Consider the following 14149-nt stretch of genomic DNA (forward strand, 5'->3'; position numbering starts at 1 on the left):
TCCTTAAGGTTCCCAATAATCCTGGGAATTTCAGCTACCAGTGGAAAGTGGCAGCTTGGCTCTGAATGGAATTTTGTTTATTTATCTAGGGCATTAATGAGTAGATGGATAATAAGAGGACTGATGATTTTCCTTTGATTTAACTTTCAGTTTCAAGTTCATTTTCCTTCAGAAGCTACATCAGAAGAGTCAATACCTGGTCAGCACTTAGGAAAAAGGGTAATAATCACCAAAGAGCAATAAGATCCAAAGTTTTGGATCAACCACTCTCACCTTCCCCGGCCTCTGTACAGTCGACAGTGAAGTGGGTGGGCTCGCTGGCCTTTAGACCACTTCTCTCCACACCGGGACCAAACACTTTGACTTTCTGAGGGTGGCTCCCTTGACCAACACCGACCTAAAAACAAAATTGAAATGTCTTTGGTCATAAATCATCAAATCACTGAAAACAGACAAAAATAGACAGGCATGTCTTTCATATCAACTCAAAACACCTACTAAGTCAAGTCATAGCCAAAGATCTCTCTAATGGCGGATATAGGCTTAATCATTTATTCTGACCCATACAAATATGTCCCAGACCACAACTTGCCTAATCCTGAAGACTGTTTTAAATTACCCACCCTATATGGGCTTTTGGGGACATTGACTCCTCCCCAGACGACAGAAATCGTATGTTTTATTGGCTTCAGTGGTGTGTAAGAACAGGCATAGGTTCCATCCATCTTACTCTTCATCTGAATCTCAATGGGATTGCCTTCTCCATCCTGAAAACAATTATCAAGACTTTAGTGAGCACGTAAAGTACAAAAAGAGAATAAATAGACTGCTTTTAAAATGGGTGATTCAATGACATCCACATCAAAAGAGGGAACTATGGTCTGAATGCAAAGAAAAGCATTCTATGTCCACTTTTTTAAAAAAGTTCTTTTTTTTCCCTTTCTCATGGGTTTTCCGCCTTTAGTTTTAATTCTTCTTTTATAACATGACAAATATTAAAGAAAAAAAAAAGAAAAATGTGGAATCCAAAAGTTTACAAAAAAGATGAACATTGAAAACTATCTTTGCATGTAATTGAAAAAAGTAAATAAACTAACACAAATAAAAATAAATAGATACTAAAAGGGATGATTCATGATATTAGCTCAGTATTTTTATAAAAGTCAAATGGAACCCTACCTACTCCCTAGCTCCTGTTCCCAATTCCTGCTCTTCCATTTGGGGGCCATTACAGAGGTTGATAGATTTCTTTGTTTCTTTCTTCATTTTTTTTATGTTTTTGTAAGGCAAATGGGGTTAAGTGGCTTGCCCAAGGCCACACAGCTAGGTAATTATTAAGTGTCTGAGACTGGATTTGAACCCAGGTACTCCTGACTCCAAGGCCAGTGCTTTATCCACTATGCCACCTAGCCACCCGATTTCTTTGTTTCTTCAAGTAATAACTACTTAATTCTAATTCCCTTCCCCACCTTTTACTACCTACTTCCCTCCAAAATATAATTTTTGTCTTGCTGGAAAACTCCAGGGGATCCATGGGACTAGCCAGTCTTGAAGTCAGGTATGTTATACTATCCCTGATCCAAGGGGATCAGAAGGAAGAATGTGTTACCATCTTTCCTTCCAGACATGTTAGAGCTGTGGTTCAGAAAAAAATTTTAGCGTCATCAGGCCCAAAGTACCTTTATTTGGTCAACTGACTTTTGTGAAGTGTCTCCTTTTCGCAGACAGCAAAGACACAGAGCTACTGCACCTACATGAACTTACCTGAGCAAAGATCTTCAATGGTGCCTTCCCAGCATCCTTAGGATCAACAGTAAATTCTGCCAAATTGTTGACAATACACCCAGTTTTCTCTAATCCTGGACCGTAGGCTTGAACCTGGGAGGAAGAAAAAAGGATAATTATCTTTCTGTGTCTCTCAGGAAAAAAAAGGGGACAAGGCAAATTAAATCCCAATAAGAAGCCAGGGAAGCGTGAGGAACGTTCTCTTAAGAAGGAACCCAAAAGCAAAAATAAAAAGTGACCCACTTTACAAGGAAAAAGAAATCTGATGTCTCAGACTGGCACACAGCTTATTGGTGGACTGATTAAGAGAGGATGAGATTCTAACACACGGGAATTTTCCCCCTGTGCCATCATATCTGTTAACTGAAGGGAAGGTAATTGGCCTTCTTCACTGGGGAGATGAAAACAGCCCTCTACCTAAAATGGGTGGAAAATTGACCCATAGTCTAAAGCCTAGTCAAAAGTGACAGAGGGTGCTGGTCACGGATAAATGGGGCAAGAATGATCTTCCATCTCAGGGTCACCATAATTGCTCTAATGCTCGGAACATCAGAGACCATTCTACAAAGTTGGCAGTTGCGGGGAGGGGGTCCAGGAGGAAGGAGAGAGAGAAGGAAACCACCAGTTTGTTTGGTTTAGAAAGTAGGCCCAAAGGTGGCTTGAGTCCAGGCTGTCCAGGAAAGTGGTTTGTTAGCCAAGCTGTTCCATGGACCACATGGTAGTCAAGCTACATTGTGTTTTCCCATCTATAATGCCATCCTCCATACATAACTTATTTTGGCTTCCCCAGCTGGTAGCCTCTTCCCTCCCTCCCCACCCCCCCCACCAATGACCCTGTTTTCTATTTTGTGAATATACCAACACACACACGTATGTGTATGTAGGTAATTATGAGCATCTATGAGCATGTATACATATCTCCCCCCCCCATCCAATTAAATTCTAAGCTCACTGAGAAAAGTGTTAAGGGTTTTGTATCCCACCAAAACATAGTAGATCTTATAAATACTGAAAGAAGCCTGACCGACTCCATGACTCCAGAGTCCCCATGATGAAACCTGATGCTCACCTTCTGCCAGAGACGTAATGGACTTGAGGTAAACCATGAGATATATTTTGGGATATGGTAGAGCAGGGATCACTTTGTTTGACCCTGTATTTATTTCAAAAACTTTTGTTTTTCTTATTGGGACCCCTTCCCTTGCCCAGTGTGGGGAGGTGGTAAGGATCAAAAACAGATTTTTGCTCATTAAAACCCCCAAACTCTTAGTTGAGTAATAGAAGAGAGGAAGGGAGTTAGTTAGGAAGATGATCAATCAATAAACATTAAGTGCCTATTATGTGCCAAGCAATGGAGATAGAAAGAGGCAAAAGACAATCCCTGGCCTCAAGGAGCTTACAATCTAAAAGAAGAGACAATGTACAAACAGATATATACAAAACACGTCATTTTCAGGATAGACAGGAAAAAATGAATAGAGAGAAGGCACTAGAATTAAGAGGGGGTGGGGAAGACTTCCTGTAGCAGACAGGATTATCATTGGGACTAACAGGAAGCTGGGAGGTCAGTAGTATGAGCAGAGGAAGAAAACATCCTATTTTTGCTTTTTGGTTCATACAGAAGTTTCATGGAAATAATTTCTAGTGTGGGAACTCCCCCCCCCCGCCAAAAAAAAATGCAGATAAGCAACTTTTCTCTAACTTGGCCTTAGACAGTTGCCTGGAGATAAGGAAACATTACAGTGACTTGCCCAGGGTCCCAAAGCTAGCATGTGTCAGAGGCAAGGTTCAAACCTTGCCTTTGATCCATTAGGAACACTACCTCTCATTACACTTGAGTGTTACAGGTCTCCTAAGGACAGGGTCTCAGGTTTTGGAAAGACTAAATGCTGCATAAACAAATATTTCAATGGATCCATAAAAGAGCCAAGACTAAAGGACAGAAAGGATTAGAGAAAGCCAACCCCCTACCTTTTTTTCAGCTATATTTTCTTATTTGTTTCTATTCATTCGTTTGTTTGTTTATTTGTTTATTTTTGGTTTGGTTTTTTTGGAAGGCAATGGGGTTAAGTGACTTGCCCAAGGTCACACAGCTAGGTCATTATTAAGTGTCTGAGGCTGGATTTGAACGCAAGTCCTGCTCACTACTCCAGGGTCAGTGTTCTCTCCACTATGTCACCTAGCCGCTCTCCCCTTCCCCATTTTATAGATGAGTAAACTGAGTTAGTACTAGCAGCATGATTTTAACTCAGATCCTCAGCTCCAGAATCAAAACTTATTCCCCTCTACTATGCTGTGTTGATCAATCAGTCAGCATTTATTTAGCACCTAAAATAAAGTAGAAATTTTGACCTCAGCCCCTATTCCTTTACAGTTGAGGAAACTGAGGCCAGAGAGACTTGGCCATGAATATACAAGCAGCAAGGATCAGAAGATGGGAAGCCAAGGCCTCAGACTTCAGTTTTATGTGGCCTCCATGAATCCATCAATCAACAGACATTTCGTTATTAGTATCTACTACATTTCAGTTCCAGCTCCCAGAAGTTTCTGGTCTCTCAAGGGAAACAGCACCCACATATACAAGGTCACAGAATGCACAGACTAGATAATCTTTCGGGTCACTGGGGTGGGGGGGACTCTAACAGTTAAGGACATTCTTTCCGGACCTTCTTCCATATTCTGGGCAATCTTTATCTACACTCATTGATAAATAGGTTGGGAAAGAAGTGAGGGGGGGGGGGGAGAACAACAAGTTTTCTCACCAAGTCCGGGTTGAAGTCTCCTGAGGCTGGTTGTATGTAGGCCATGTAGGGGCTGTCTTTGATGTCCTCATCATCACACATAATATGGACCGCATACTCCCCAGGCTCCTTGGGCCAATATTTCACATCACAGGACCCATCATTCTGGTCATCATATTCAATCTTTGCCTGAGATGGGCCTTCAATGGCAAATCCTAAGAGAGGGCAGAAGACACATTGGATTCGAGGTCATGTGGGGGAAAGACTAATGGAACAATAGTTATCCAGCTTCTTAATTGCTAGCACCAAGCTTCCGAGTGATTAAACTGGAGGTCATGACAGGTTTTTGAAAGTTATCCCATGCTCTCACTCTATAAAGTTATACGTGGAACTACGGAGATTCCCATTTCAAGAACACGAGCTATTTATTATTCATTGGTTGGTCACAACCATGGAGCAGTGGGGCAACTAGGTGATGCAGTGAATAGCGCACGGGCCCTTCAAATCCGGCCTCAGACACGTAATAATTGCCTGGCTGTGCGACCTTGGGCAAGTCACTTAACCCCATTGCCTTAAATTAAAAAAATAATAAAAAAAAATTCAAAAACAATGCATGGAATGGGGACAGGAAGTTCAGAAGAAATTTAAAGACCCAATTATCTATTTAGCTTAGAAAAGTCAACAGACAGTCCCCATTCATATACCCTCAACATCCTTGTTAGATAAGGAAAGATCAGGCCACAGATTTAGAACTGGAGGGAGTCTTAGTCAAGTCCATTTTACAGATGGGGGAACAAAGACTCAGGGAGACTTAAGGGACTCTTGAGATTGGAAAGAACCTCCAAGGCCATTTAATTGAGTTCATTTTACATCTGAGCAAACAGGTCTGAAAGATTTGAAGTGCTTTGGTCAAACTCATAGTTATTAAGTATCAGAGGTAGATTTCTGGTCCTCTGAATCAAGAACCCATATTCTTAAAAAAAGAGGATCATCCATGGGTTATCTAGAGATCTCACAGGATATACCATTTTGTTTCAAACTTACCCAATGATCCAACCTCTGAACCAATGGACTCCACCACAAAGTCTGCCGACCTCCCAGCAATGCCTCCATGGAGACCAGGTCCCCAAGCTCTTACTTTCTGGACACCTGCCTCAGGGCCCACCTGGATTTCAAAGGGACTAGAAGGAAACACATTTGCTTTCATGAGGAAATGATTATAATGGAGAATTCATTTCTTAACAATTCTTTATTAATCTATTAAAATTTTGAGTTCCAAATTCTTGAACTTCATCCCACCCCTACCCCGCCCACTGAGAAGACAATATGATATTAATTATACATGTAAAATCATGCAAAACACATTTCCATATTAATCATATTGCAAGAAAAATAAAGAAGCTGAGAAAAGTATACTTGAAATTGCACCCAGAGTTCATCACTCCTCTCTCTGGAGATGGGTAGAATTTTTTCATCATGCGTCCTTTTGGAATTGTTTTGGCTCACTGTATTGATCAGAGTAGCCAAGTCTTTTCATGATGGATCATCATTACAACGCTGCCATCATTTGTATACAAAGATATCCCAGTTCTTCTCACTCTACACCAATGCATTTAAGTCTTGCCATGTTTTTCTGATACCACATCTCATATCATTTCCAACAAGACAATAGTACTCCATCACAATCCTATGCCGCAACTTGTTCAGCCGTTCCCCAAGTAATGAGCCTTCTCTTAATTTCTAGTTCTTTGCCAACACACACACACACACACACACACACACACACACACACACACACACACACAAAACCCAATATGAATGTTTTTGTAGATATGGGTTCTTAACTTTCCATCCTCTCTTACCTTCCACCTGCAAACAACATCTTCCTCCAAGTCTCTCAGGACTAAAGCCCAGGAGTCATCCTGATTCCTCATTCTCTCTAATCACCCCCCTCCCCATCCAATATGGTGGTAAGACCTATCAGTTCACCTCTGCACCCTCTTTCTGAGAAGCCCCTTTCTCTCCTCTGATACCGATACCACTGTGATACAGACCCTCATCACTTATACCTAAACTAATTGCAATAGCCTGCTTTGTGTGGGGAGGGGGGAGGGTATTGGGGTTGCCTACTTGAACCCTCTCCCCACTACTATCCACCCTCCATTCAGCCACTAAAGTGATTCTTTTCAAATTCAGGTTGGATCGTGTCATTCCCCTACTCTACAAACTCTGTGGTTCCTTATCACTTCCAGGATCAAATACAAAAAGCTGGGTTTGACATTCAAAGCTCTTCATTATCTGCTCTCTCTGACCTGTCCACCTTACCCTGATCCAGTTCTACCAGTTTTCTTGCTGTTCCTTGGACAAACCCTCCCCCCATCTCTTGGCTCTAAGCATTTTCTAACTGTTCCCTCTTCCACCCCCAAACAGGGAACACTCTCTCTCCTTCACTCGAACTGTTGACTTTGTGGCTTCCTCCAAGTCTCAGCTAAAGTCCTATCCTCCACAAGAAGCTGTTCGCAACCACTCTAAATCCAGTGCCTTCTCTCTCTTCATGATTTCCTAATTTTTCTCCATGTAGCTTATTTGAACATATGTGCTTGCTTTTCATCCCTCCCTTTCGATTGCAAGCTTTGGAGGGAAGGACCCATCTTTGGTCTCCTTCTGTCACTTAGTACACTGTCATCCACATTCTAGGCACTAAATCAATGTTTACTGACCAATTTCTAGATGACTAGGATCAATTCCTAGTTATTTCCTCCCCCACCCCTGTTCAACCATGACTTCATTAGTGTGGGGGACTCCCAAGAGGAAAATCCTTCTATCAGGCATTTGTCACCCAGTCTTCAAGAGTTGCCTAGGGGCATCGAGGGGATCAATGACTGGTCTACAGTCACGTAGCCGCTGGGTGTGCTTCCTCTCCACTGTAACTGCTATGTCTTCTGATTCAGGAAACTGGGGTTCAAAATCTGCTTCTCCCACTTGCCTCTCAAATGATCTGTTATTGCTGTAAGATTATGCAATTTCCATGGAGGGGGACTAGGAAAGCCCCCCCCTCAAGAAAATGTCCCACACTGGCTGCCTTTGTTTCTTTGAGACCTTAAGGATATATTAAAAATCTCAAGGACTAATTCTGCCAACAAATCGTAATAATGGCAGCTGACGGTTATATGGTGCTTTCAGGTTTACCAGGAGAACAGAGTCGTTAGTCATGAAAAAATGAACGAGCCTCCTTGTAGACATGGACCCCGGCCTTCTGGCTGCTCTCCCTCCCACCGGCCCAAAGCCGCTCGCACTGATTGAAAGCAGGAAATTGAAACCACCAGTGGCTTTTGGCTTCATTTGACTCCTCGCCAAGTGTCTGCTGCTGCAGCTCTCCCAAGATTTCCAACAAAGCAGCTCTTTGCTCTCCTTGAATCAGGGAGAAGATTAGTAGGTGGCTCTGACCTGGGTCCCAGCCTTGCTGGGGGAGGGGCAGCAGAAACGTGGGCAGAAGAGCACAGAGAGGGCCTGGACTCACCTCTTTGGAATGTTGTGTCCACCCCACGTGATGGTGGCAACGTATTTCCCAGGAGTTCCTGGATAGTACTCAAAAGCATAAACCCCATTCATGAAGCCCTTTTGTTTCACGAACTCCTCCAGGCCCTCTGAAGAAAGACAGAGACAGAGAGAAATAGCCATTAAATATCGGCAACTCAACTTTGGCAAAGTCAATTGGGGAGAGTGGGCCTAGGGACCCCACCAACTGGAGGGGACTCATCATAGCCTCATTGGAGCTAACAACAGTCTTTGTTGGGTGAAGAGAGCTTCCCAGCTCAGCATCTAGACTTGCCAAACACTCTATCTGGCCTCAAAGTCTCAAAAGACCCAGGTCCCAGGCCTGCCTTGGAAGCATCCTGATGGTTGATGATGGGCAAGTCAATTAAGCTTGAAGTCATTCAGGCAACTCTATAGCCCTGAACTGGGGGGGGGGGGGGGGAGATAATAAATGCTCCAAAGTGAGAGAACTGCTTTTTGCCATTGAACAGAAATCGGTGACTGTGTTCTACATTAATTATAACCTTGAATATTGTAAATCTGAATAAACATAGTCACTTTAGGAGATCACTGTATGAAAGTGAATATTCCGGGGCAGCTGGGTGGTGCTGAGTCCAAATCCATCGGCTTCAGACACTTAATAAGTACCTGACTGTGTGACTTTGGGTAAGTCACTTAAACCCCACTACCTTAAATAAATAATTTTTTTTTAAAAAAGAGAAAGTGAATGTTCTTTCAGGGTCATTTCAGAGGAGGCACAGTGTTTCCTGCTCTGGGAATCCCCTATATCACAGCAATCACAGAGCCAGTACCTATCTTAGGGTATACCAAACACCTCAAACTATGGCAAAACAAGAGATCACACATTAAAGGCTGGTTAAGAATGTCTCAGATAGTCCTTAGGAAGAATAAATGATCTTCTGGTGAAAAATGAGTTCAGACTAACAGCAAATTGGATCAATGATCCCATAGCCAATAGCTATATTCCATACTCTTATCAATACAGGGAAAAACAGCATACCTAACTAACAAGACAAAGACATCAAACAAACAAATTATCAAAAATTAGTAGATAGCTTCTAAATTTAAAGGAATCTTGTGCAATCTTGTACTCCAAAATGAGACATAAAATACATTGAGAATATAGTCAAGTCCTGAGGGGAAAATAAGACATTAAGGAGTTATAGTGAATCCTTTCAAACTACAAGAGTCATGTTCATGCTCCCCAGTGGATAAAATGACTAGAGAGACACATGAAAATAATACCTGAAAAATGCAAATTGTAGCCATGGCTTGAGAATTTTTTCTAAACTCTCTTAAAAAGAGAAATGCAAATTTAAACAACGTTGAGGATTCATATTATATCCATCAATGTAAAACCCAGGTAGGTTCTAGAACCAACAGTTCTATTTCTATCACATCACATACATGCCCCCCTCCCTTCTCCACCAATGCAGAATTTCTCAGGTCCAATTTCATCATTTTAGAGGCGAAAATGAGACACCCCCCAAGGCAAGGTAAGGTGATCTGACCAAAGACAGTTCTGGTAGATTTAGGAGGTAATGAGTTTCTCATCAAAGGAAGACTAAAAGCAGAGCTTGGAAGAACCTTTTTTAGGGAATGCTGAAGAAACGAAATAGAGGCAGTGGAAGATGGTGAGTGTGAGTTAGCCATCTAAGAATAGCATTGGGGAAAGGAGGCAGAGAATTCCAAGTGGTAAGAACACGCACTCCAGAGTTCAAGCACTAAAACTCACTGCTCATGTATATGACTTTGGGGAAATCACCTAATCTTTGGGACTGGGCTGCCTCTTCTGTAAAATAACAAGTTTGTATGAAATGACACCAACTCTAAATCAAGGACCCTACTGAACAAAGGGGAGTTTTTCCTCTCTCTAGGACTCTAGGCAAAAGGATGTTGGGAGAGTTCCTTGAGTGCAGAGACTGTTCTCTACCTTTCTCTGTAACCAAGCACACTGCCATTGGTTGGTTGGTTGCTTGCTTTCTTGTCCTCCGTTATTAAAGAAGACCACAGTGGCATCACTTTGTTAGTTATAATTATATATGTGTTATAGAGTGTCCAACTGGCTGATCAGAGCAACACAAGTTCAGAATGCCCTACCACAGGTTGGAAACAAATAGTCCATGTCAACAAGGTAAACACCTCCCAAAAAGTTAGTTGATTGACAGTGGATGGAAGTGGTTATGTAGAAAGTGTGATTCACCATCAAAGTAACTTCTGCTTGGTGGACACAGCCCTTGGATGGTGGGCACACCCCTCGGATGGGGGGTACCCTTCCTGGCAGAGGAGTTATAGGAATCACAGATTCTCAGAGCCATTAGACACCTTCAATAAGGAGTAATTCCAGTTTTACTCAGAGAACTCCTGCTAGGGGCAGCCCAGGACATTTTGGGATAGCTCTTAATTGTCAATTAAGATGGATTATAAACCTGGTTAGGCAGGAAGGGAAAGCCATTCATTCATCCTGGCTGTTCCCTGGCTGATGCCCATACTTCAGACAGGCCTTGGGGCCTCTCTGAATGAAAATTTAAATTCCCTTCCGATAAAGTCTTTCCCAGAATCAGAAAATGCTACTTTTAATGACATGGGAGTGGAGTAACTCAGATAAACAGGACATAAATAATCCTCACAGTTCCATCTAAGCCAGCTTCTTCCTAAACTGGAGAGCAGGTTCCCACACTGCAGGCTGGGCTTCCCTTTCCAAGCCCCACCTTCAGGGAAAGACTAGAAGGCGCCTCTCTTCATGAAAAAAAGAGACCATCACATCATGGATAGTTGCAGGCAAGTGAAAAGTCCCGCTGCTTCTCCCCTTTTCTTTCCAGGGACGTGAGTAATGAGAATTCAGAAGTCCCAAATTTTGTGAGAAAGGCCTCAGTTTCCTCATCTCTAACTAAGGCTCTTTCGGAAAGCTCCTTTCACTTCTTCACTGGTGATCCTATATCCGAACTCCAATGTTCTTCGACCTGAACAGGGACTCAAATCTCCTCCTTAGTCTCCTTAACTGAGGAATAAGTATTTATCAAGCATCTATTGGGTATCTTTGTTGAGGGCTTTTCAAAGACTGTTTCAAGTATTCATTATCCACTAAATAAATAACGATTATTACAAATATTTGAACCTCCCAACAACCCTGGGATGTAGGTGCTATTTTTTTTTATCACTGTTTTACAGATGAGGAAATTGAGGTAGTTGGAGGCTAAGCTCTGGGGCACGGACAGTGTCTGAGGCTGGATCTGAACAGTAAGGTCGAGGGAACGCTGCATGTTTCAGAACTCTCGGGGCAAGTCTGTCTCAATCCAAGTCAGCTAGGCAAAGCAGAAACATCGAACTTGAAAAATCCCCGCAGGCTTCTTTGGAAAGAAGAGTTTTTTAGACATTGTACCTAAAACTTGAGGAGGAGACACCAGGTCGGAACTTGCTTTATGTCTAGTCTGGTGGTTTGGCAAAGAAATGAATTGAGTCACCGCCGGGACCTAAGGTCAAACAGCTCCTCAGTTCTTGTTGCAACAGGCCCAGAACAAGGCTGCCCCCATACTCCTCCGGCATCAACCCGCCCGCTGCCCGCCTTGCACCACAGCCTCCCACGCAAGTCCTGCCCAATTTAGGGGGTCAGTAGAGTTTGACCTGTCCACTCAGTATAGGATTTCTTCCCCAGCCCAACATACATTGACTATCAGGGATCATGGCACAAGACTTATGGCTTGCCTTGATTGAATCTGTTGAAGCGACTTTTGGTTGCAGCAATATTAGTAATAATAATAACAATAAATAAGACCAAATAATTGGGAAGACCTTCTGTCTCCCTGGAGGGGAGATGAAGTAGCTGAAAATTGAAATTAAAATCACATTCCTTCAGGTTAAGAGCTGAAATAAGGATAGGGAAGAACAACACAACCCACTTCCCTGATAGCCCATAGCATATGTAACTCCTTCACATAGCCAGGCAACATTTGAGAAACTCTTAGTACTGGACCCCATTAAGTAGAGGGTAAGCTCCTTGAGGGCAGGGGCTGGGTTTGAATTGGGTTTTTTTTGTTTTGGGGTTTTTTTTTGCAAGGCAATGGGGTTAAGTGACTTGCCCAAGGTCACACAGCTAGGTCATTATTAAGTGTCTGAGGCTGGATTTGAACTCAGGTCCTCCTGACTCCAGGGGCAGTGCTCTATCCCCTGCATCACCTAGCCACCCCTTGATTTGTTTTTTTTTTCCCTCTCTCTAAAACCTGGAAAAGCACCTGGGACTGAGGAGCCACTCAAAGAATGTTTGCTGAATGGATTGAATAATACGAGGAGACAGTCAACCATCCAAGCCAGTCCCACTACGTTATCTAGAACGCCATTTGTAACAGGGTGTAGCCATCAGAACTTCAGTCAATGGCTCCTGGGTGCCAGATCAATTCCAGGAGGAGCGAAAGGGGGAAGAGGGCCAGAGCAGAGTGATCTAGCGTAGGTGGGGTCAACCGCAGGGGAAGTCAGGAGGCCAAGTCTGATGTAGCCCTCAACCTCACAGTGCTAAGGGAAGCATTTCCAGTGTCTCTTGAGAGGAATGCTCCTGATTCTCTCAATAAAGCACTTCTATAGATTGTGCCCTTAGAAAGATGAAGGATGGCGCACTATTTCAGATGAGAAAATGTATTGAATATATATCAAGCATCATGCTAGTGTTTGCTCAAAAAAATTAAAAACAGAAAACAGACCCTGCCCTTCCGGCATGTTCTTTCTACTAGATTAAGACAAAACTAGAGGGTAGATGACTGGTCCAAGGTCACAGCCCAGGATTCCAGAATTCAGGTATGATCCAAGGACCATATTGGACTGATAGAACCAAAGATGGCAAGACCACAGATCTGGAGCAGCAGTCCAAACTCATCATTTTACAACAGAGGATATCAAGTCCTGGAGAGATTAGGTAATTTGGCCAAGGCTACACTGCTACAAAGCAAAAATCAAAGCTGTAAAGAAGAAATACAGAAAGATAATCCTACCCCACCCTTTGCAGAATTGAGTAGCATTTTAAGTATGGTACTTCACATATTTTAGGCTTTTTCAAAGTACTGATCAGTGCTTTTCTCCTTGTTTTAAAAATATTATTTGTTATGTAAGATGGTTCTCTGAGAGGGGGCAGGATGCTGGGGGAAATTACAGAGTTGTATCAATCCAAAGTTGGTGTTTTTTAAATGACAGAGTCTTCCCTATATGATTATCTCTCCTTTTTTCTCTATCTTGTCTACACATAGCTGTTTACACGTCATCTCCCCACTTAGTGGGGATCCAAGACTGTAGCCCCAGGGCTTAAGGAATGCTTCTCCGACTCAACAGAAGGAGGGGAAACGATACTTACTAGGGCCCCGAACGGTCACGCTGAGTTCCCCACTTCCTGCCGACTTCGTGTCCACTTTAAAGTCTGCTGTCTCCCGGATCCTCACACCCTTGGGCTGCAGGCCTCGACCACTGGCCCGACAGGCATTTGGATTGCAGGCTGCAAACACATTTCAGGCACTGGGTCAGTCTTTTCATTTGCAAGTCCACCTTAGCCGGCCAAGGCAGCTTGGAGCCGCCATCCATCAAAAAACGTTTATTTTGCAGGAAGAAAATGCCGACATCGTCCCCCGAGACCCAAGGGTGCGTTCAGAGAACGCATGAAGCCAGGAAATATAGAAGCATAGCTTTGTCGAACCACACCCCAGATGGAGGCAAAATCGGCATGATCGGCTCGGCCCCAAAGAGTGACTGGGACCGGGTAAAGCCTCCCATTGATTCCATCTTAGGAAAGGAAGGTGGGGTTCAGACCACATCACTGGCTTCCTTGCAAACCCCACTGCTTCTGCCCAAGAGCCCAATAATTAGGAACATCAGACTTTTCCAAAACTACTTTAAAAATCCCCATCTATTACTATGATTTTAAATGTCTTAAATGGGTGGGTGCCAAATCCTGGGTCAGCCATTTTTAAAGTTTATTTTCTTCCTAGGCAGCAGCCAAACTACAGTCAAGGAGGAGAAGAAATTTAACAAAAACAACAAAAAACATCAAACTGGTCCAAACCAATCTCAGCTAATGGAGACTGTTT

At 43.0% G+C, this 14149-nt stretch overlaps 1 protein-coding gene across 6 annotated transcripts in view; it reads right to left on the bottom strand.

Annotated features, from left to right (window-relative positions):
• The window catches only part of FLNB (filamin B), a 148356-nt gene that overhangs the window by 64801 nt on the left and 69406 nt on the right, over positions 1 to 14149 (bottom strand). For all 6 annotated transcript variants that reach the window (XM_074198884.1, XM_074198883.1, XM_074198882.1 and 3 more), the window contains exons 9-15: positions 13423 to 13560; positions 8047 to 8173; positions 5571 to 5707; positions 4548 to 4741; positions 1765 to 1878; positions 624 to 767; positions 274 to 397 (exon numbers count right to left, since the gene is read on the bottom strand). In XM_074198884.1, coding sequence (XP_074054985.1) covers positions 274 to 397; positions 624 to 767; positions 1765 to 1878; positions 4548 to 4741; positions 5571 to 5707; positions 8047 to 8173; positions 13423 to 13560 — 978 coding nt within the window. The remainder of the gene's footprint in view (positions 1 to 273; positions 398 to 623; positions 768 to 1764; positions 1879 to 4547; positions 4742 to 5570; positions 5708 to 8046; positions 8174 to 13422; positions 13561 to 14149) is intronic.

This window comes from Macrotis lagotis, chromosome 8, assembly GCF_037893015.1.
Source record: "Macrotis lagotis isolate mMagLag1 chromosome 8, bilby.v1.9.chrom.fasta, whole genome shotgun sequence".
NCBI classification, from domain to species: domain Eukaryota; kingdom Metazoa; phylum Chordata; class Mammalia; order Peramelemorphia; family Peramelidae; genus Macrotis; species Macrotis lagotis.